The sequence below is a fragment of the Schistocerca piceifrons genome, chromosome 1 (genome assembly GCF_021461385.2).
Source record: "Schistocerca piceifrons isolate TAMUIC-IGC-003096 chromosome 1, iqSchPice1.1, whole genome shotgun sequence".
NCBI classification, from domain to species: Eukaryota; Metazoa; Arthropoda; class Insecta; order Orthoptera; family Acrididae; genus Schistocerca; species Schistocerca piceifrons.
In genome coordinates this window covers 710,227,023-710,251,872 of record NC_060138.1, presented here as the reverse complement: position 1 = coordinate 710,251,872, position 24,850 = coordinate 710,227,023, and the positions used below count along the sequence as shown (strand labels likewise).

Genomic DNA, 24,850 nt, shown 5'->3' with positions numbered 1-24,850 from the left:
AGTCCCGTACTACTTTACAGAGCTCCGCGGCGGCCACACGTTTCATCTGATACCTCCGAGATGTTTTTTTCTGTTCATGGCTATGACGATTTCTAACGCTTTCATGGTCATTAGAACAGACCTTCTGTGAATATGATGATGATTAGTCCCGTACTACTTTACAGAGCTCCGCGGCGGCCACACGTTTCATCTGATACCACCGAGATGTTTTTTTCTGTTCATGGCTATGACGATTCCTAACGCTTTCATGGTCATTAGAACAGACCTTCTGTGAATATGATGATGATTAGTCCCGTACTACTTTACAGAGCTCCGCGGCGGCCACTTGTTTCCTCTGATACCCCCGAGAAGTTTTTTTCTGTTCATGGCTATGACGATTCCTAACGCTTTCGTGGTCATTAGAACAGACCTTCTGTGAATATGATGATGATGAGTCCCGTACTACTTTACAGAGCTCCGCGGAGGCCACACGTTTCCTCTGATACCTCCGAGATGTTTTTTTCTGTTCATGGCTATGACGATTCCTAACGCTTTCATGGTCATTAGAACAGACCTTCTGTGAATATGATGATGATGAGTCCCGTACTACTTTACAGAGCTCCGCGGCGGCCACACGTTTCATCTGATACCTCCGAGATGTTTTTTTCTGTTCATGGCTATGACGATTTCTAACGCTTTCATGGTCATTAGAACAGACCTTCTGTGAATATGATGATGATTAGTCCCGTACTACTTTACAGAGCTCCGCGGCGGCCACTTGTTTCCTCTGATACCCCCGAGAAGTTTTTTTCTGTTCATGGCTATGACGATTCCTAACGCTTTCGTGGTCATTAGAACAGACCTTCTGTGAATATGATGATGATGAGTCCCGTACTACTTTACAGAGCTCCGCGGCGGCCACACGTTTCATCTGATACCTCCGAGATGTTTTTTTCTGTTCATGGCTATGACGATTCCTAACGCTTTCGTGGTCATTAGAACAGACCTTCTGTGAATATGATGATGATGAGTCCCGTACTACTTTACAGAGCTCCGCGGCGGCCACACGTTTCCTCTGATACCCCCGAGAAGTTTTTTTCTGTTCATGGCTATGACGATTCCTAACGCTTTCGTGGTCATTAGAACAGACCTTCTGTGAATATGATGATGATGAGTCCCGTACAACTTTACAGAGCTCCGCGGCGGCCACTTGTTTCCTCTGATACCTCCGAGATGTTTTTTTCCGTTCATGGCTATGACGATTTCTAACGCTTTCGTGGTCATTAGAACAGACCTTCTGTGAATATGATGATGATTAGTCCCGTACTACTTTACAGAGCTCCGCGGCGGCCACATGTTTCCTCTGATACCTCCGAGAAGTTTTTTTCTGTTCATGGCTATGACGATTCCTAACGCTTTCGTGGTCATTAGAACATATCTTCTGTGAATATGATGATGATGAGTCCCGTACTACTTTACAGAGCTCCGCGGCGGCCACACGTTTCCTCTGATACCCCCGAGAAGTTTTTTTCTGTTCATGGCTATGACGATTCCTAACGCTTTCGTGGTCATTAGAACAGACCTTCTGTGAATATGATGATGATGAGTCCCGTACTACTTTACAGAGCTCCGCGGCGGCCACACGTTTCCTCTGATACCCCCGAGAAGTTTTTTTCTGTTCATGGCTATGACGATTCCTAACGCTTTCGTGGTCATTAGAACAGACCTTCTGTGAATATGATGATGATGAGTCCCGTACTACTTTACAGAGCTCCGCGGCGGCCACACGTTTCCTCTGATACCTCCGAGAAGTTTTTTTCTGTTCATGGCTATGACGATTCCTAACGCTTTCGTGGTCATTAGAACAGACTTTCTGTGAATATGATGATGATGAGTCCCGTACTACTTTACAGAGCTCCGCGGCGGCCACTTGTTTCCTCTGATACCTCCGAGATGTTTTTTTCTGTTCATGGCTATGACGATTTCTAACGCTTTCGTGGTCATTAGAACAGACCTTCTGTGAATATGATGATGATGAGTCCCGTACTACTTTACAGAGCTCCGCGGCGGCCACTTGTTTCCTCTGATACCTCCGAGATGTTTTTTTCTGTTCATGGCTATGACGATTCCTAACGCTTTCGTGGTCATTAGAACATATCTTCTGTGAATATGATGATGATGAGTCCCGTACTACTTTACAGAGCTCCGCGGCGGCCACTTGTTTCCTCTGATACCTCCGAGATGTTTTTTTCTGTTCATGGCTATGACGATTTCTAACGCTTTCGTGGTCATTAGAACAGACCTTCTGTGAATATGATGATGATGAGTCCCGTACTACTTTACAGAGCTCCGCGGCGGCCACTTGTTTCCTCTGATACCACCGAGATGTTTTTTTCTGTTCATGGCTATGACGATTCCTAACGCTTTCGTGGTCATTAGAACATATCTTCTGTGAATATGATGATGATGAGTCCCGTACTACTTTACAGAGCTCCGCGGCGGCCACACGTTTCCTCTGATACCTCCGAGAAGTTTTTTTCTGTTCATGGCTATGACGATTCCTAACGCTTTCGTGGTCATTAGAACAGACTTTCTGTGAATATGATGATGATGAGTCCCGTACTACTTTACAGAGCTCCGCGGCGGCCACCTGTTTCCTCTGATACCTCCGAGATGTTTTTTTCTGTTCATGGCTATGACGATTTCTAACGCTTTCGTGGTCATTAGAACAGACCTTCTGTGAATATGATGATGATGAGTCCCGTACTACTTTACAGAGCTCCGCGGCGGCCACTTGTTTCCTCTGATACCTCCGAGATGTTTTTTTCTGTTCATGGCTATGACGATTCCTAACGCTTTCGTGGTCATTAGAACATATCTTCTGTGAATATGATGATGATGAGTCCCGTACTACTTTACAGAGCTCCGCGGCGGCCACTTGTTTCCTCTGATACCTCCGAGATGTTTTTTTCTGTTCATGGCTATGACGATTTCTAACGCTTTCGTGGTCATTAGAACAGACCTTCTGTGAATATGATGATGATGAGTCCCGTACTACTTTACAGAGCTCCGCGGCGGCCACACGTTTCCTCTGATACCTCCGAGAAGTTTTTTTCTGTTCATGGCTATGACGATTCCTAACGCTTTCGTGGTCATTAGAACAGACCTTCTGTGAATATGATGATGATGAGTCCCGTACTACTTTACAGAGCTCCGCGGCGGCCACACGTTTCCTCTGATACCCCCGAGAAGTTTTTTTCTGTTCATGGCTATGACGATTCCTAACGCTTTCGTGGTCATTAGAACAGACCTTCTGTGAATATGATGATGATTAGTCCCGTACTACTTTACAGAGCTCCGCGGCGGCCACTTGTTTCCTCTGATACCTCCGAGATGTTTTTTTCTGTTCATGGCTATGACGATTTCTAACGCTTTCGTGGTCATTAGAACAGACCTTCTGTGAATATGATGATGATGAGTCCCGTACAACTTTACAGAGCTCCGCGGCGGCCACTTGTTTCCTCTGATACCTCCGAGATGTTTTTTTCTGTTCATGGCTATGACGATTTCTAACGCTTTGGTGGTCATTAGAACAGACCTTCTGTGAATATGATGATGATTAGTCCCGTACAACTTTACAGAGCTCCGCGGCGGCCACTTGTTTCCTCTGATACCTCCGAGATGTTTTTTTCTGTTCATGGCTATGACGATTTCTAACGCTTTCGTGGTCATTAGAACAGACCTTCTGTGAATATGATGATGATTAGTCCCGTACAACTTTACAGAGCTCCGCGGCGGCCACTTGTTTCCTCTGATACCTCCGAGATGTTTTTTTCTGTTCATGGCTATGACGATTTCTAACGCTTTCGTGGTCATTAGAACAGACCTTCTGTGAATATGATGATGATTAGTCCCGTACTACTTTACAGAGCTCCGCGGCGGCCACACGTTTCCTCTGATACCCCCGAGAAGTTTTTTTCTGTTCATGGCTATGACGATTCCTAACGCTTTCGTGGTCATTAGAACAGACCTTCTGTGAATATGATGATGATGAGTCCCGTACTACTTTACAGAGCTCCGCGGCGGCCACACGTTTCCTCTGATACCTCCGAGATGTTTTTTTCTGTTCATGGCTATGACGATTCCTAACGCTTTCGTGGTCATTAGAACAGACCTTCTGTGAATATGATGATGATGAGTCCCGTACTACTTTACAGAGCTCCGCGGCGGCCACACGTTTCCTCTGATACCCCCGAGAAGTTTTTTTCTGTTCATGGCTATGACGATTCCTAACGCTTTCGTGGTCATTAGAACAGACCTTCTGTGAATATGATGATGATTAGTCCCGTACTACTTTACAGAGCTCCGCGGCGGCCACTTGTTTCCTCTGATACCTCCGAGATGTTTTTTTCTGTTCATGGCTATGACGATTTCTAACGCTTTCGTGGTCATTAGAACAGACCTTCTGTGAATATGATGATGATGAGTCCCGTACTACTTTACAGAGCTCCGCGGCAGCCACTTGTTTCCTCTGATACCTCCGAGATGTTTTTTTCTGTTCATGGCTGTGACGATTCCTAACGCTTTCGTGGTCATTAGAACAGACCTTCTGTGAATATGATGATGATGAGTCCCGTACTACTTTACAGAGCTCCGCGGCGGCCACACGTTTCCTCTGATACCTCCGAGATGTTTTTTTCTGTTCATGGCTATGACGATTCCTAACGCTTTCGTGGTCATTAGAACAGACCTTCTGTGAATATGATGATGATGAGTCCCGTACTACTTTACAGAGCTCCGCGGCGGCCACACGTTTCCTCTGATACCCCCGAGAAGTTTTTTTCTGTTCATGGCTATGACGATTCCTAACGCTTTCGTGGTCATTAGAACAGACCTTCTGTGAATATGATGATGATTAGTCCCGTACTACTTTACAGAGCTCCGCGGCGGCCACATGTTTCCTCTGATACCTCCGAGAAGTTTTTTTCTGTTCATGGCTATGACGATTCCTAACGCTTTCGTGGTCATTAGAACATATCTTCTGTGAATATGATGATGATGAGTCCCATACTACTTTACAGAGCTTCGCGGCGGCCACACGTTTCCTCTGATACCTCCGAGATGTTTTTTTCTGTTCATGGCTATGACGATTCCTAACGATTTCGTGGTCATTAGAACAGACCTTCTGTGAATATGATGATGATGAGTCCCGTACTACTTTACAGAGCTCCGCGGCGGCCACACTTTTCCTCTGATACCTCCGAGATGTTTTTTTCTGTTCATGGGTATGACGATTCTTAACGCTTTCGTGGTCATTAGAACAGACTTTCTGTGAATATGATGATGATGAGTCCCGTACTACTTTACAGAGCTCCGCGGCGGCCACACGTTTCCTCTGATACCTCCGAGAAGTTTTTTTCTGTTCATGGCTGTGACGATTCCTAACGCTTTCGTGGTCATTAGAACAGACTTTCTGTGAATATGATGATGATGAGTCCCGTACTACTTTACAGAGCTCCGCGGCGGCCACACGTTTCCTCAGATACCTCCGAGAAGTTTTTTTCTGTTCATGGCTATGACGATTCCTAACGCTTTCGTGGTCATTAGAACAGACTTTCTGTGAATATGATGATGATGAGTCCCATACTACTTTACAGAGCTCCGCGGCGGCCACACGTTTCCTCAGATACCTCCGAGAAGTTTTTTTCTGTTCATGGCTATGACGATTCCTAACGCTTTCGTGGTCATTAGAAAGACTTTCTGTGAATATGATGATGATGAGTCCCGTACTACTTTACAGAGCTCCGCGGCGGCCACACGTTTCCTCTGATACCTCCGAGAAGTTTTTTTCTGTTCATGGCTATGACGATTCCTAACGCTTTCGTGGTCATTAGAACAGACTTTCTGTGAATATGATGATGATGAGTCCCGTACAACTTTACAGAGCTCCGCGGCGGCCACACGTTTCCTCTGATACCTCCGAGATGTTTTTTTCTGTTCATGGCTATGACGATTCCTAACGCTTTCGTGGTCATTAGAACAGACTTTCTGTGAATATGATGATGATGAGTCCCATACTACTTTACAGAGCTCCGCGGCGGCCACACGTTTCCTCAGATACCTCCGAGAAGTTTTTTTCTGTTCATGGCCATGACGATTCCTAACGCTTTCGTGGTCATTAGAAAGACTTTCTGTGAATATGATGATGATGAGTCCCGTACTACTTTACAGAGCTCCGCGGCGGCCACACGTTTCCTCTGATACCTCCGAGAAGTTTTTTTCTGTTAATGGCTGTGACGATTCCTAACGCTTTCGTGGTCATTAGAACAGACTTTCTGTGAATATGATGATGATGAGTCCCGTACTACTTTACAGAGCTCCGCGGCGGCCACACGTTTCCTCTGATACCTCCGAGATGTTTTTTTCTGTTCATGGCTATGACGATTCCTAACGCTTTCGTGGTCATTAGAACAGACTTTCTGTGAATATGATGATGATGAGTCCCATACTACTTTACAGAGCTCCGCGGCGGCCACACGTTTCCTCAGATACCTCCGAGAAGTTTTTTTCTGTTCATGGCCATGACGATTCCTAACGCTTTCGTGGTCATTAGAAAGACTTTCTGTGAATATGATGATGATGAGTCCCGTACTACTTTACAGAGCTCCGCGGCGGCCACACGTTTCCTCTGATACCTCCGAGAAGTTTTTTTCTGTTCATGGCTGTGACGATTCCTAACGCTTTCGTGGTCATTAGAACAGACTTTCTGTGAATATGATGATGATGAGTCCCGTACTACTTTACAGAGCTCCGCGGCGGCCACACGTTTCCTCAGATACCTCCGAGAAGTTTTTTTCTGTTCATGGCTATGACGATTCCTAACGCTTTCGTGGTCATTAGAACAGACTTTCTGTGAATATGATGATGATGAGTCCCATACTACTTTACAGAGCTCCGCGGCGGCCACACGTTTCCTCTGATACCTCCGAGATGTTTTTTTCTGTTCATGGCTATGACGATTCCTAACGCTTTCGTGGTCATTAGAACAGACTTTCTGTGAATATGATGATGATGAGTCCCATACTACTTTACAGAGCTCCGCGGCGGCCACACGTTTCCTCAGATACCTCCGAGAAGTTTTTTTCTGTTCATGGCTATGACGATTCCTAACGCTTTCGTGGTCATTAGAACAGACTTTCTGTGAATATGATGATGATGAGTCCCATACTACTTTACAGAGCTCCGCGGCGGCCACACGTTTCCTCTGATACCTCCGAGATGTTTTTTTCTGTTCATGGCTATGACGATTCCTAACGCTTTCGTGGTCATTAGAACAGACTTTCTGTGAATATGATGATGATGAGTCCCATACTACTTTACAGAGCTCCGCGGCGGCCACACGTTTCCTCAGATACCTCCGAGAAGTTTTTTTCTGTTCATGGCCATGACGATTCCTAACGCTTTCGTGGTCATTAGAACAGACTTTCTGTGAATATGATGATGATGAGTCCCATACTACTTTACAGAGCTCCGCGGCGGCCACACGTTTCCTCAGATACCTCCGAGAAGTTTTTTTCTGTTCATGGCCATGACGATTCCTAACGCTTTCGTGGTCATTAGAAAGACTTTCTGTGAATATGATGATGATGAGTCCCGTACTACTTTACAGAGCTCCGCGGCGGCCACACGTTTCCTCAGATACCTCCGAGAAGTTTTTTTCTGTTCATGGCCATGACGATTCCTAACGCTTTCGTGGTCATTAGAACAGACTTTCTGTGAATATGATGATGATGAGTCCCATACTACTTTACAGAGCTCCGCGGCGGCCACACGTTTCCTCAGATACCTCCGAGAAGTTTTTTTCTGTTCATGGCCATGACGATTCCTAACGCTTTCGTGGTCATTAGAAAGACTTTCTGTGAATATGATGATGATGAGTCCCGTACTACTTTACAGAGCTCCGCGGCGGCCACACGTTTCCTCAGATACCTCCGAGAAGTTTTTTTCTGTTCATGGCCATGACGATTCCTAACGCTTTCGTGGTCATTAGAAAGACTTTCTGTGAATATGATGATGATGAGTCCCGTACTACTTTACAGAGCTCCGCGGCGGCCACACGTTTCCTCTGATACCTCCGAGAAGTTTTTTTCTGTTCATGGCTATGACGATTCCTAACGCTTTCGTGGTCATTAGAAAGACTTTCTGTGAATATGATGATGATGAGTCCCGTACTACTTTACAGAGCTCCGCGGCGGCCACACGTTTCCTCTGATACCTCCGAGAAGTTTTTTTCTGTTAATGGCTGTGACGATTCCTAACGCTTTCGTGGTCATTAGAACAGACTTTCTGTGAATATGATGATGATGAGTCCCGTACTACTTTACAGAGCTCCGCGGCGGCCACACGTTTCCTCTGATACCTCCGAGAAGTTTTTTTCTGTTCATGGCTGTGACGATTCCTAACGCTTTCGTGGTCATTAGAACAGACTTTCTGTGAATATGATGATGATGAGTCCCGTACTACTTTACAGAGCTCCGCGGCGGCCACACGTTTCCTCTGATACCTCCGAGATGTTTTTTTCTGTTCATGGCTATGACGATTCCTAACGCTTTCGTGGTCATTAGAACAGACTTTCTGTGAATATGATGATGATGAGTCCCATACTACTTTACAGAGCTCCGCGGCGGCCACACGTTTCCTCAGATACCTCCGAGAAGTTTTTTTCTGTTCATGGCCATGACGATTCCTAACGCTTTCGTGGTCATTAGAAAGACTTTCTGTGAATATGATGATGATGAGTCCCGTACTACTTTACAGAGCTCCGCGGCGGCCACACGTTTCCTCTGATACCTCCGAGAAGTTTTTTTCTGTTCATGGCTATGACGATTCCTAACGCTTTCGTGGTCATTAGAACAGACTTTCTGTGAATATGATGATGATGAGTCCCGTACTACTTTACTGAGCTCCGCGGCGGCCACACGTTTCCTCTGATACCTCCGAGAAGTTTTTTTCTGTTCATGGCTATGACGATTCCTAACGCTTTCGTGGTCATTAGAACAGACCTTCTATGAATATGATGATGATGAGTCCCATACTACTTTACAGAGCTCCGCGGCGGCCACACGTTTCCTCAGATACCTCCGAGAAGTTTTTTTCTGTTCATGGCCATGACGATTCCTAACGCTTTCGTGGTCATTAGAAAGACTTTCTGTGAATATGATGATGATGAGTCCCGTACTACTTTACAGAGCTCCGCGGCGGCCACACGTTTCCTCTGATACCTCCGAGAAGTTTTTTTCTGTTAATGGCTGTGACGATTCCTAACGCTTTCGTGGTCATTAGAACAGACCTTCTATGAATATGATGATGATGAGTCCCGTACTACTTTACAGAGCTCCGCGGCGGCCACACGTTTCCTCTGATACCTCCGAGAAGTTTTTTTCTGTTCATGGCTGTGACGATTCCTAACGCTTTCGTGGTCATTAGAACAGACTTTCTGTGAATATGATGATGATGAGTCCCGTACTACTTTACAGAGCTCCGCGGCGGCCACACGTTTCCTCTGATACCTCCGAGATGTTTTTTTCTGTTCATGGCTATGACGATTCCTAACGCTTTCGTGGTCATTAGAACAGACTTTCTGTGAATATGATGATGATGAGTCCCATACTACTTTACAGAGCTCCGCGGCGGCCACACGTTTCCTCAGATACCTCCGAGAAGTTTTTTTCTGTTCATGGCCATGACGTTTCCTAACGCTTTCGTGGTCATTAGAAAGACTTTCTGTGAATATGATGATGATGAGTCCCGTACTACTTTACAGAGCTCCGCGGCGGCCACACGTTTCCTCTGATACCTCCGAGAAGTTTTTTTCTGTTCATGGCTATGACGATTCCTAACGCTTTCGTGGTCATTAGAACAGACTTTCTGTGAATATGATGATGATGAGTCCCGTACTACTTTACTGAGCTCCGCGGCGGCCACACGTTTCCTCTGATACCCCCGAGAAGTTTTTTTCTGTTCATGGCTATGACGATTCCTAACGCTTTCGTGGTCATTAGAACAGACCTTCTATGAATATGATGATGATGAGTCCCATACTACTTTACAGAGCTCCGCGGCGGCCACACGTTTCCTCAGATACCTCCGAGAAGTTTTTTTCTGTTCATGGCCATGACGATTCCTAACGCTTTCGTGGTCATTAGAAAGACTTTCTGTGAATATGATGATGATGAGTCCCGTACTACTTTACAGAGCTCCGCGGCGGCCACACGTTTCCTCTGATACCTCCGAGAAGTTTTTTTCTGTTCATGGCTATGACGATTCCTAACGCTTTCGTGGTCATTAGAACAGACTTTCTGTGAATATGATGATGATGAGTCCCGTACTACTTTACTGAGCTCCGCGGCGGCCACACGTTTCCTCTAATACCCCCGAGAAGTTTTTTTCTGTTCATGGCTATGACGATTCCTAACGCTTTCGTGGTCATTAGAACAGACTTTCTGTGAATATGATGATGATGAGTCCCGTACTACTTTACAGAGCTCCGCGGCGGCCACACGTTTCCTCTGATACCTCTGAGAAGTTTTTTTCTGTTCATGGCTATGACGATTCCTAATGCTTTCGTGGTCATTAGAACAGACTTTCTGTGAATATGATGATGATGAGTCCCGTACTACTTTACAGAGCTCCGCGGCGGCCACACGTTTCCTCTGATTCCTCCGAGAAGTTTTTTTCTGTTCATGGCTATGACGATTCCTAACGCTTTCGTGGTCATTAGAACAGACTTTCTGTGAATATGATGATGATGAGTCCCGTACTACTTTACTGAGCTCCGCGGCGGCCACACGTTTCCTCTAATACCCCCGAGAAGTTTTTTTCTGTTCATGGCTATGACGATTCCTAACGCTTTCGTGGTCATTAGAACAGACTTTCTGTGAATATGATGATGATGAGTCCCATACTACTTTACAGAGCTCCGCGGCGGCCACACGTTTCATCAGATACCTCCGAGAAGTTTTTTTCTGTTCATGGCCATGACGATTCCTAACGCTTTCGTGGTCATTAGAAAGACTTTCTGTGAATATGATGATGATGAGTCCCGTACTACTTTACAGAGCTCCGCGGCGGCCACACGTTTCCTCTGATACCTCCGAGAAGTTTTTTTCTGTTCATGGCTATGACGATTCCTAACGCTTTCGTGGTCATTAGAACAGACTTTCTGTGAATATGATGATGATGAGTCCCGTACTACTTTACTGAGCTCCGCGGTGGCCACACGTTTCCTCTAATACCCCCGAGAAGTTTTTTTCTGTTCATGGCTATGACGATTCCTAACGCTTTCGTGGTCATTAGAACAGACTTTCTGTGAATATGATGATGATGAGTCCCGTATTACTTTACAGAGCTCCGCGGCGGCCACACGTTTCCTCTGATACCTCTGAGAAGTTTTTTTCTGTTCATGGCTATGACGATTCCTAATGCTTTCGTGGTCATTAGAACAGACTTTCTGTGAATATGATGATGATGAGTCCCGTACTACTTTACAGAGCTCCGCGGCGGCCACACGTTTCCTCTGATTCCTCCGAGAAGTTTTTTTCTGTTCATGGCTATGACGATTCCTAACGCTTTCGTGGTCATTAGAACAGACTTTCTGTGAATATGATGATGATGAGTCCCGTACTACTTTACTGAGCTCCGCGGCGGCCACACGTTTCCTCTGATACCTCCGAGATGTTTTTTTCTGTTCATGGCTATGACGATTCCTAACGCTTTCGTGGTCATTAGAACAGACCTTCTATGAATATGATGATGATGAGTCCCATACTACTTTACAGAGCTCCGCGGCGGCCACACGTTTCCTCAGATACCTCCGAGAAGTTTTTTTCTGTTCATGGCTATGACGATTCCTAACGCTTTCGTGGTCATTAGAACAGACTTTCTGTGAATATGATGATGATGAGTCCCATACTACTTTACAGAGCTCCGCGGCGGCCACACGTTTCCTCAGATACCTCCGAGAAGTTTTTTTCTGTTCATGGCCATGACGATTCCTAACGCTTTCGTGGTCATTAGAAAGACTTTCTGTGAATATGATGATGATGAGTCCCGTACTACTTTACAGAGCTCCGCGGCGGCCACACGTTTCCTCTGATACCTCCGAGAAGTTTTTTTCTGTTCATGGCTGTGACGATTCCTAACGCTTTCGTGGTCATTAGAACAGACTTTCTGTGAATATGATGATGATGAGTCCCGTACTACTTTACAGAGCTCCGCGGCGGCCACACGTTTCCTCTGATACCTCCGAGATGTTTTTTTCTGTTCATGGCTATGACGATTCCTAACGCTTTCGTGGTCATTAGAACAGACCTTCTATGAATATGATGATGATGAGTCCCGTACTACTTTACAGAGCTCCGCGGCGGCCACACGTTTCCTCTGATACCTCCGAGAAGTTTTTTTCTGTTCATGGCTATGACGATTCCTAACGCTTTCGTGGTCATTAGAACAGACTTTCTGTGAATATGATGATGATGAGTCCCGTACTACTTTACTGAGCTCCGCGGCGGCCACACGTTTCCTCTGATACCCCCGAGAAGTTTTTTTCTGTTCATGGCTATGACGATTCCTAACGCTTTCGTGGTCATTAGAACAGACCTTCTATGAATATGATGATGATGAGTCCCGTACTACTTTACAGAGCTCCGCGGCGGCCACACGTTTCCTCTGATACCTCTGAGAAGTTTTTTTCTGTTCATGGCTGTGACGATTCCTAACGCTTTCGTGGTCATTAGAACAGACCTTCTGTGAATATGATGATGATGAGTCCCGTACTACTTTACAGAGCTCCGCGGCGGCCACACGTTTCCTCTGATACCTCCGAGAAGTTTTTTTCTGTTCATGGCTATGACGATTCCTAACGCTTTCGTGGTCATTAGAACAGACTTTCTGTGAATATGTTGATGATGAGTCCCGTAGTATTTTATAGAGCTCCGCGGCGGCCACACGCTTCCTCTGATATCTCCAAGAAATTTTTTTCTGTTCATGGCTATGACAATTCCTAACGCTTTCGTGGTCATTAGAACAGACTTTCTGTGAATATGATGATGATGAGTCCCGTACTACTTTACAGAGCTCCGCGGCGGCCACACGTTTCCTCTGATACCTCCGAGAAATTTTTTTCTGTTCATGGCTATGACGATTCCCAACGCTTTCGTGGTCATCAGAACAGACCTTCTGTGAATATGATGATGATGAGTCCCGTGCTACTTTACAGAGCGTAGGTGAGCGACGCGGGAGACTCGCGCCGCCTTACTAGGCAAGGTCCTAGTGGAGGTGGTTTGCCATTGCCTTCGTTCGACCGTAATGGGATTGAATGATGATGATGAAGACGACACAACAATATCCAGTCATCTCGAGGCAGGAAAGATACCGGACCCCGCCGGGAATCGAACCCGGAACCCCGTGCTCGGGAAGCGAGAACGCTACCGCTAGACCACGACCACTCTGTGAATATACTGGCAGCTATATGCTATTTCAACTGTTTTGGCCGACATTGAAGATGTTTCGGTACCAGTTTCCAAATGTACACGCTGAAGCTCTCCTTGTCATTTTGCGTATTAGCATCGGTGCATGTTTTAACCAAATCTTCTTTGGACAGAAATTCGAATACTGGTTGAATCATTTCTTCAACTAATTGATCGAGCGCCTACAGCTGCCTGTATTCCAGTCGGTGCACGGTTTCATTCCACATGGTGTAACTTTCAACATACATTCACAATCAAAAAATCCTTTTGCTGGTGTTATCTATGTACTTCGGTAATGCAAATTACGTCTCGTTTCCCGACAGCGCACTATGTCCGTAACCTCGCCAGGGGAGCTCCGTCCTGTCATTGCGGGTCCGTGACTGACATCAAGCGGTAAGGGAGTATTTAAGCCTGTGCCTAAATGAAGGCAGTCATCAGAACCTCCTGAAGACGCAAGAGAAATGTCGGCTTTCCGAAATACGGCACCATTAGGACGACGCCACACGGTTATTCAAAACCATCATATGCCAGAAATGCTCAAGATCGCGCAGTCCACAATAATACCGAAGTACAGCACAGCTTCTACACAGCCGTTGCTCAGTAAGTCAGGTCCCAAGAAGTACCAATTAAACGTCCCAGAAAGCCTGCCACAGCCATAAGCGGCATTTTTCGCTTCTTCTGATAATTATGTCTATTGTGATTCGTCTTGAACGACGACCTATTCTGAAAGGACCATCTAAATTGTTTGTGTATCAGACCAGGTGGCCGTTTCTGTTCTCCCATACTCCAGTACTATTTCACAGAGTCCGCTGCAATCCAAACTGAATACGTTTGATAAATAAAATCGTACACGAGCTACCTTCTGTGGCGTCCCATTTGCAACATGGTCCAGCGAACACTGTGCAGCATTAGAGACTTTCTCAGTATTGCACTTCGATGTCACCTGATAAGGACTAATGCCTACTCCGTTTTAGCCAGCAGGCAAGCCTCCAAAGTACATGTTCTTGAACATGGCATGAAAGTTGTTAGTTGAATGCTGAAACCGTTCCCAGAGTTCTTCCCATTCAGTGCTGACGGGTTCCCTGCATCGATTCGTCCATCTCTGGGACGTTAAAAACGACATATCGTTTAACGACCCTTTCAGCCTCATTCCACCGCTTTTATTAGATACTTATGTGGGCAACACATGAACAACCGATGAGCCTCACCACTCCTGTGAGATTCGTTGCCAGCTGCCGGCCAATCGCAGTCTATGTTCCCCAGTCTTTCCTTACGTAGTCGATCGGATTGTGTCTCCGTATCCCTTCGTACCGCACCAAGTGCTGTGTGCGCTCAGTGCTTCGATATAAGTGAGGTCGTAATGTCCTGGATGATCAACACTAATTTTAGACTAACGTTGTAGTTAAATACGAATTCTCAGGTAAATATTTGAACCTTACGTATTAGTGACACTATCATAAACTGCGAGTAATAAGCTTCCTTCCCGACAAACTCGCCTTTTGTGCAATAAATAACATTTTCGATATGACACTTCGTAATATCTACAACCACCTCTCTCCCCCACTCCCTGAAGATTATGTCCCGTTCAGACACGCGTAAAAGGAGGCTGAAATAACTGAACCACTAACTTGAAATAATCACCTCATACAGCAGATAGAGGCAGTCTTTCTTTCCGGTTGCCGTCTGCGACTGGATTAGGAAAAAAAAGGGGGGGAGGGGGCGGGGGGATGATACTGTTGCACATCCTTCGCCACGTGTCGTACTGTTGCTTGCGGAGTATAGAAGTGGACGTAATTGCATAAAGAAGTTAAATTTTATATTTGATCAAACTTTAGCGGCAACTTTCTGATATACAACAGCAAAAGATTGATAGGCCTTAGCGCGTTTGCTGGCTTTTTAGTCACTTTACGTTCAGGGGCTGGTCTGACCTCTTTCTCAGTGGCAGGGGCCGACTTCGTGCCAATGGCTGCCGAGCTTGCATCTTCTTGTCCTAGTCACGCACACAGACGGCAGACCTGCCCGATTGCAGCTCACGAAGACCACGTAATATTCATTCCGACACTACTAAGAAGACGACATTCGTCCTCTGTCTCTACTTACCTAAATGACTAAACGTTGACTGCAAAAGTCTTCAGAAATATGAGATTAGATTCCATTGCGAATTACAGGTTTTGAGACACATTATTAGTGGGCTAGTTCCAAATCTCTTAAACTTCAAGGAAAATACAGAGGATTTTCACAGATTTGATTCTGCAATAATCACTGTTACACACATGCCTTTCACGTTATACTCAAAAGTTATTGATATCATTATCATCAACATAAGTTCATGTTCATTATGTTGTACTGATACCGCACGAATGGAGGAATATGCGCCATACATCTTTTTGTTCGAGAGATAATTTGGACGCAAAATTTCCCAAAATTGCTCTGAAAGGCACATTTGATGAGTGGTGGAGGGTAATTCGCCTAGATCCTGTACCATTCAGGAACGGTACGCGGGAAGAACGACTGTCCATAAGGCCCGTAGTACAGTAGAAGAGATCTTTGACAAATATTTTATAAAACTAACTTTTATAAAAGTTGCAATAAAAGTATCTCTGTACACTGTCAAAGATTTATTGAACGTCTCTTATAAAAGATATTTGACTAGGCTCTTTTACGGTGTAACACGGGCCAAAGCCTCCATATGAGTCCAAATTTCTGTAGTCATTTTATGAGATGTATATGCAGGAGGAAGTAATACTTTGCTGAACATTTCTTCCTATGTGCTTCAGCGAAATTTGCACAGCAGACCTCTCCGTGATGAATAATGTCTTTCTTTTAGCGTCTGTCATTGGAGTTGGCTAAGAATCTCAATCTCTCTCTCCGCCAATTACGAAACGAACTCGCGACAAAACGTGTGGCTCTTTTTGCATTTTTGGAGCTTTTCTATCTTTTCTATAAACCTTATTTTGGTATCTTCCTCTCCTACCAACATTTTTATGTGATCGCTTCATCTGAAACCGTTCCGGTCCCATACTCGTCGGTATTTTACGGTTGTTACAGTTGCCAGTGACGGACACAGCCAATCGTGTAATATAACAACAACGAGTCTCCCCCACGAAATATGTGCACCTTATCGAGTTCAAATGGTTCAAATGGCTCTGGGCACTATGGGACTTAACATCTTAGGTCATCAGTCCCCTAGAACTTAGAACTACTTAAACCAAACTAACCTAAGGACATCACACACATCCATGCCCGAGGCAGAATTCGAACCTGCGACCGTAGCAGTCGCGCGGTTCCGGACTGAGCGCCTAGAACCGCTCGGCCACACCGGCCGGCCCTTATCGAGGGTCAGTCGCCAGTGCCTGCAACGTTCCTCTGCAAGTCTTCCGGCATTTCTCTACAACTGTCTCTTAGAGAGGCTACAAAAAGAAGAGTTTCCACAAATAAAAGGTTTTCCTTTTGTCAATATCCAACAGAAACCAGCTAATCTGGGAAAATGTACCAGAATCATACAATGTGCTACTACTACCGAATTGATCAATTTTCTGCTAACATTGAATAAAGTGTTGTCATTATTAATCCAATCTTTGTAGTTTCATTCGGCAGAATTGCGGAGGCCACAGTAAGTACTCTAACCGTCATTTATATTTTTCTGCTTTGTTTATTTGTTTCTTATGAGTTTTGAAATTCATCAGACAAGCATGAAACAAATCTGTAACACCCCATTAGAGCAATTGGTAGCATGCGCTGCACAACCTGAACCTTGCTGTTTCACAGTTTTAAAATGTGTTTCATTTTATAAAAAAATTCAAAAATCTTCAAGCGCATTTTGTAAAAAGCATGTGATATTGATATTTTAATGTAACGTTACTTTGTTCTGCTGGTTTAGCTGTAGAAAGATATATGCCAAAACTGAAACATATAGCAAACGGTATTGCATGTGCACGCACAGTTTTAAACGTAGCACTCGTGACGTCACTGCACCATATTATCAGTAAAGAAGTAATTAAACTGAAGTTTTGGCATGGTATTTGCACTCTATGAATCAAATATAATTTTATCCTGGAATGTTCCAGTTGTACATGCTACTGTCTGCACTAGAATGAAAGCTAATATCCTGGCTGCACAAGCAAACCCTTACCACTGTAGACATATGAATGTAAATAAAATTTAATTCTAAAGAAACAAATATCTTATACCATTAACCTTCGTAAATCCGATATCTCCATACAGCCTGTCAATTACACTGGTGTCCAAAATTAAAGCAACAAAAAGAAATTTTGCAAAGTTGCATTTATTTTGCCACAAAACAGTGTAAACAGGTGATAATAAAGTATAAACAATGTAAAGAATACAGAACGCAAACACATGCAACAAGCATAATGATAAACAAAAATATTCTTTGTTTTTTCCAATTTAACCGATTTGTACGTACTTTCCGACAACTGGTTATTGTGCTCAGTATGGGCTGTGACCACCGCCTGACAGCGACGGGACATGCTGTGAATGATGTCATCAGTCTCGTGTTGAGGCAGTAACGCCCATTCTTCCTGCAGAGCTGTTCGCAGTCTCGAGGAGTGGTTAATGGATGTTGACATGATGCAAGCCGTCTCCCTGGTGCGTCACAGACATGCACTATGGGACTGAAATCGGGACAGCGAGCAGGCGCTGCCATTAGTGCAATATCTTCCGTTTCCAAGAAAACATCAATCACCCGTGCTCCATGAGCTCGAGGATTTTCGTCCACTAACACGACGTCTGGGCCCACAGCATTTCGCAACAACCGCAGATGAGGTCCCAAGATCTCATCACGATGCCTGACAGCAGTTACACCTTTCCTATTCACTCGCACAATTTCATAAAGAAGGGTTCCAATAGCAAACGTAATCCATGCACACACACCATTAGAGATCCTCCTAGATCTCGGTTTCTTTACACACACGATGCTTGACAGCAGTTACACCTTGCCTATTCACTCGCACAATTTCATAAAGAAGGCTTCCAATAGCAAACGTAATCCATGCACACACCATTAGAGATCCTCCTAGATCTTGGTTTCTTTACACAATGTTTGGGTCCCAAAATCGTGTTCCACGTTCCCTCCAGATGCGAATCCATCAAGATTCACTCTCAAGAGTAAATCGGTACTCACCCGTGAAAACGACCTTGGCCCAATATTGGACCGTCCACTCTGGACATTCCCTTCTGTGAAGACGCATCAGACATACAGCATGTCTCTGACAATAAAGGCCACTCTGGCGAAGCCTTCTGCACGTCGTTTGCCTCGGTACGACAGGTCGAATGGATGCTGCGATCTCACGTGCCAGTTGCCATGCAGTACTAAGGCGCTAATGTCGTGCCCTTACAGTCAAATAACGGTCCTCTCTTTCGAAGTCACATGTGGTCGGCCCTGCCCTCGTCTTCGGGAATAGTTTCGGCTTCTATAAACCGTCGCCACACCTGAGAAACAACAGAACTATTCACATTAAGCCGTCGGGGCAGATGAGTTTGCGATTGTCCTGCTCCCTCTCTTCCTACGGCCCTCCATTCCAGAGTGTCTAGTAGGCATCTTCTCTGTGCCATACTGCACTGTCTGTGACTGTGTTGACAGCGATTGTGGATGTGTGGCTACCCCGCAAACACTACCTCCCTTCATAGGTGACCTGACGTCATCGTTGGCATGGTTGTCCGTTGACCGGAATGCCATCTTCAGTGCAGAACAGGATTGTACGGACATCTGTAGACAGTTTGTATGATTACATCGTGAATTAGACACAGGAAGGGGAAACCGGTTTGTTGCTTTAATTTTGGACATCAGTGTGTGTATTCTGGAAGTTATACTGTGTTTAATAAAACATGCTACTAAACGGCAGCTTGGAATCACTAATGTTTCAAATATTTACATACTTATCTTACGTGGGTTCCACATTTCCGCGGCGGTTCATTAACAGATATACACCAAACAACACAAGTTTACTGAAAGTATTTTTGAGACAGAATCTGATCACGTAAAACGTAATCAACAAATGTTGCAAGTTACGTCGCTGAGCTGCAATAATTCACATTCACAGCAAATATAACGGTAACCGTTCTAATTTTAGCTGTCGTGTTATATCACATCGTAATCAGTAACATTTTTTTCCGTCTCTTGAATATGTCCCTTGACTGAAAATATGTCACTGTTCACAGCGTACAGGTTCTTCCATCTGTTTTTCTTTCGAGCACTTCTATCTATTGCTCTTGAGAATCTGTATGTACAGTAATCAAGAAGGAGCAGTATTAAAATGTAATATTGCTATGTGGAAGTAGGCACTTTCAAATTCCGACCCATACATCCTAATTTAGGGTATTTGCGTTTTCTCTTATTCATTCCAGGCAAGCGCTGAGTCTGTTACTCAAATAGAGCCGGTGTCAATTTGTAGCCTTCTTTATCAAAAGCGATATTACACTTCGCTCCTAAATACACTTCGAGATCACGGAGCGACAAAGCATGAAAATAAAAAGTTAATATGTAGCCAGTTACAGGTATATATTGCGATTACATCTCCAAGGAGAGTCAGTTCGTATCGCCTAAACGCGCAGACACCGCCAACACCTTTGTTGTTCCATAATCTTTTACCATGTATGTCTCAGTAAACAGAGGCACCATCAAACTCAGTCAACTTGCATTTTACGTGATGAATTCTATGAAAATGTCGCATATTCTCACAGAATAATTTCTATCTATCTCTTATAAAATGTTTCAGGCCTGAGAATACTTCTCATTAATTCTGTATGCCTATTTATAATGAAGAATTTAACTTTTTGTTTCCGCATCGGAGCTCAGAAGGAGCGAATAAAGGTCGATGAGCAGCAGAATTGCTAATCAGTACGCCATTGGGTCGTACAGCGCATGTTGCATGTCAAAAGGTCCGGCGAGACACGGCTGCCATTATGCTGCGAGGCGAAGGCGCAAGTTCTAATAACAATAGAGCGAGATTGTGCAGTATAGCCCCTGACTCACATTAAATAAGAACGTGTTTAAAATCGACGTCCGGTCATCAAGACGGACATTTCTTGTCGTTTCCCTACATGGGTTGGCAAATGCCGATATAGTTTTTCGAAAATAACAAGCCCAACGTTTAGTTCCGTCCTTGTCTAATTCGAGCTTATGGTTTTTCTAAGGACCTCATTATCGGTGGAACATTAGGATTAAATTTTCCTTTTATTTTCAAGTATTTATATCAGTTTTCTTCAGTAGGAAGCCACAATAAATACAAATTGCAACTAAACAGATAGCGAAAATGTTATCGTTCTTGTTCATTGAACTATTAGAATTCACTGTTGCTTCAGTTTCGTCTTAAAGCAAGAACTCTACCAAATGGCTGACACTTATTGGTGGATGCTGATAACCATACTAACCATGCTTCCTTTGGTCTTTTGAGACTGCAACAGACTCACTTTGTCCTCCATTATCAATCTACGAGGTGTGTTGGGAATGTAATGGAACCGATATCTACATCTAAGTACATACACCGCAAGGGACCATACGGTGCATAGCGGAGGGTACCTTGTACTATTGTTAGTTGATCCCTTTCCTGTTCCACTTGCAAATGGAGCGACTGCCTGGAAGCTTCCGAACCAGCACTGATTCTTCTTACCCTGTCTTCGTGGTCTTTACGCGACATGTATGTTTGTGGCAGAAGGATCGTTCTGCAGTCTGTCGCAAATTCCGATTCTGTAAACTTTCTCAGTAGTGTTTCGCGAAAAGATAGTTTTCTTCCTACCAGGGATTCACATTTCAGTTCACGGAGCATTCCCGTATCGCTCGCATGTTGATCGGGCAGCCCGGTAACGAATCTAGCATTACGCCTTTGAAGTGCTTCGATATCTTCCTTTAACCCGAGAACATGACCTGCTAGGTATCTCAAACACATGAGCAGTACCCAAGGACGGATTCCACATGTGTTCTCTAAGCGGTCTCCTTTACAAATGAACTATACTATCCTAGAATTCTTCCAATAAACCAAAGTCGACCATTCGCTTTCCCTGCAAACAGCCTTAGGTACCTGTTCCATTTCATGTCACATGCAATTTTACGATGTGACAAGCCTGGTTTTCCTACTCATCTTCCTTTTTACTCGTAAACATGAGTTTTACCTTTTACATCTCCTTATAGTCCCGTCCAAATTAATTCTCTTCTGCAGATACACAACGACACAGACGTCGTTCCCAGTTTTGATAGCATGTGTCACCCTTTTTATCAGTCTTTCAAGAACTTACCAATACAACCTTAGATAGACAGTTTATCCTGGAGGCAGAAATTCTTTGTTGGCGATCCCCTGAAATTAAAAAGAAAGCATCGATCTGAGTTTGACTTTGCTCATTCTCGCCTTCTTAGTCCGAGTAGAGTTTGTAGTGGACCACATCCGAGTTTGGCGTTTCGTCTCCAGTTCATACTCGTAAATCCATAATGCGTCGTCTGTGAAAACGAGACTGAAGAATTTTGGATAACTCTGAAGGCGGTGCTGAATATCAAACATCCTTCCAGTTGTTCTGCTGTCACGAGGTTCTTTTGAACCTTACTTTGCGCTCTCTTTTAACATCTCAATATCCTGTGTTAAAATTTGATGGACGATAAACACTTGCAAATGTAGCTCAATACTAATCATTCTGTCGATCGACGGTCTGACCTCACAAGGCATTTCAGTCTACCCAGATTGTCACGCGAGCTATGTCTTCCACTCCTTACCAACCAGATAAAAAGGACTTGTGCCAACTGAATACTTGAGCCTTGGATAAGGAATGTTCTCATAATCCTATTGCAATTTTCCGTAAGTCACAGCAGCGATTTTGCCAAGCTTCACGCAAAATTTGATGGCATAACATCCCTCATACTTTCGCGATCCGTGCTCGTACACATACTTGACAAACACAGCTTCATTTCCGTCGCTTTTAACACTCGTGTCCCAATTGCAGCGAGTTTTTACTAGTATTGAATCAAAGACAGAAGAAGAAGCCAAGAGCATCTGGGTTCATACATACAGTTTCCAGTCTCATTACTTTCCTAACAGACCTAGTAATAGTGTTTCCTCACTACTATCTATATACCTGCCCATACACTTACAGAATCGGAAAGCGATAAATACTGGAGTGATTCTTCACCGTGTAACAGACCTTACGGATAAGTTCTTCACATAATGGAGTATTGAATAACTGAACTCTCATTTCATTAGGTACTTATGTCCCTCTTCAACATCACTATGAAATGTGACCCCCAAAGGCACGAATACATTCTTGTATTCGTTCTAGCATCGAAGCAAACGCCCTCAGAATCTCAAGGAGTTTCTTACCATTTCTGAGATACACCATGTGTGTGTGAATGAAGACTGTTGGCTGTAAATCAGTATAAAAGTATATGTCTTCCCATCACATCGAGGACATGGTTTATGACTGACAATTCGAGGGAGCAAGGAGGCCAGTCAGTGATCCATACATCCCTTAAAGGGTTTGTGCTGCGACATGCAGTGTGCGCTCTTGCATTATCCTGCTGAAGTATGTCATTTGGTATCCCCATGACAAAGAGTATGGCAACAGAATTTACTATTCTTGCCACATACTGTCGAACATCCAGTCTGCATTCAAGAATTACCAAATCAGTCCTGTCGTCGTATCCAGTAGCTCCCCACACCGTGATTCATGAAGTTGGAGAGACATGGGTCTCAAGAATGGCTGTTTTCTGCGACCTTTCTCCAGGTCGTCTACAGACACGTTGCCATCTATATAACCTCATAAACAAAAGCAGGACTTATCTCTGAATACTGAGGAATTCCATTCATTGCCGCAGTTCACTCTAGTTCTACACCATGCAAGTCTCTGTTGTACGTATATTGTGTCAGTGGTAGCCGACACATGAGATGTCCACCCAGCTCCCAGCACTCTGTTCCTCACAGTTGGTGGCGACACTGCCTGTAACCTGTGCCCGGATTTCAGATACTGTCGTCCATCTATTCGTCAGAGACAGTCAAACAATCCCACGGACTACTCGTGGTGTATTCCTTATGGAAGTACCTGCGTCTACTCTTCTTGACACAGTGTTGTCCTGAGCCAATTTCGTCATCACTCGTTTAGTGCTCATTCTACTACAGCCAATTGTCTGCACGATCTATAGCAAAATCTCCTATATTTCTAATGATGAAGATTCAAACTTTCTCCAAATCTGAAACATGGAGGTAAGATGCACTAGCACGTCCTCTGGACAGGCTGTATTGCAGCCTGAACCTGAAGAGTTCCACCAACGTTAGACACACGTAGCAGCACTACGCCATTCTTCATCTATAGGAATGTTTTTTTGGGCACTGAGATCACTGCAAATATGTTCGCTTGAGGATGAAATTTTAATCAACATACCCCAAAGGGCGGGGAGTACTTGAGTAACCAACTGGTAGCGCCCGGTCAAGATGTATCTGGTGTAACATTTTAAATTTCCATCGGTGTAATTTCTGAGCAATGAGACATGTTAATCAAGACTGCTTTGAGATTATGGGATTGAGTAACATATATTCCGACAGCAGCAGTTGTCAGTGATCAGTGAGATCTAAAGAAAAAGGAACTGAATGTAGGGCTGGCATACACAGTTGCTCCGCACTAGCCTTCTTCGCCACCCACCACCTGCGCACGCTCTGCAGCACTCTCCCGCATGATTGGTGCTAAGCTGGTTGTTTCTGTGTGCCCCCCGGTTCTGTTCCCAAACAAGGCGCTGGCGTTCAGCTGGGTGGTGCCTCTGTCCCACCAGGGGAGACGCCGCAGCCCGAGAACGACGCCGAGTACCTGTTCGTCGTGGCCGACTTCCTGGCCGGCGTCCTCATCTTCGCCACCATCGTCGGCAACATCGGCTCCATGATCAGCAACATGAACCTGGCGCGCGTCGACTTCCAGACGCGCATGGACGGCGTCAAGCAGTACATGGCGTTCCGGCGCGTGTCACGCGAGCTGGAGGCGCGCGTCATCCGCTGGTTCGCCTACACGTGGGCCAACAAGCAGGCGCTCGACGAGGAGCGCGTGCTCGCCGCGCTGCCCGACAAGCTCAAGGCCGAGATCGCCATCCACGTGCACCTGGACACGCTGCGCCAGGTGCGCATCTTCCGCGACTGCGAGCCGGGCCTGCTTGAGGAGCTGGTGCTCAAGCTTCGCCTCCAGGTACGTCGCGCTGCCCGCACCAGCGGCACAGGTGTTCAAGTCTGGGAATTTTGTGGGTCACGAAACACTTCGCAGCTTGCGGAGGATTAACTCAGTGGATCAGTGATCGAGACAGTCGCATAGATGTTCAGTTGGGCTAAGATCTGGAAACTTGGGAGGGCACAGAGACATTCTGA

General features: G+C 44.9%; 1 protein-coding gene across 1 annotated transcript in view; it reads left to right on the top strand.

Annotated features, from left to right (window-relative positions):
* Positions 1-24,850, top strand: part of LOC124793790 (cyclic nucleotide-gated cation channel subunit A) — a 595,917-nt gene that overhangs the window by 535,879 nt on the left and 35,188 nt on the right. Inside the window, exon 5 of the mRNA XM_047258047.1 lies at positions 24,271-24,674. Within this exon, the coding sequence (XP_047114003.1) occupies positions 24,271-24,674 (404 nt within the window). The remainder of the gene's footprint in view (positions 1-24,270; positions 24,675-24,850) is intronic.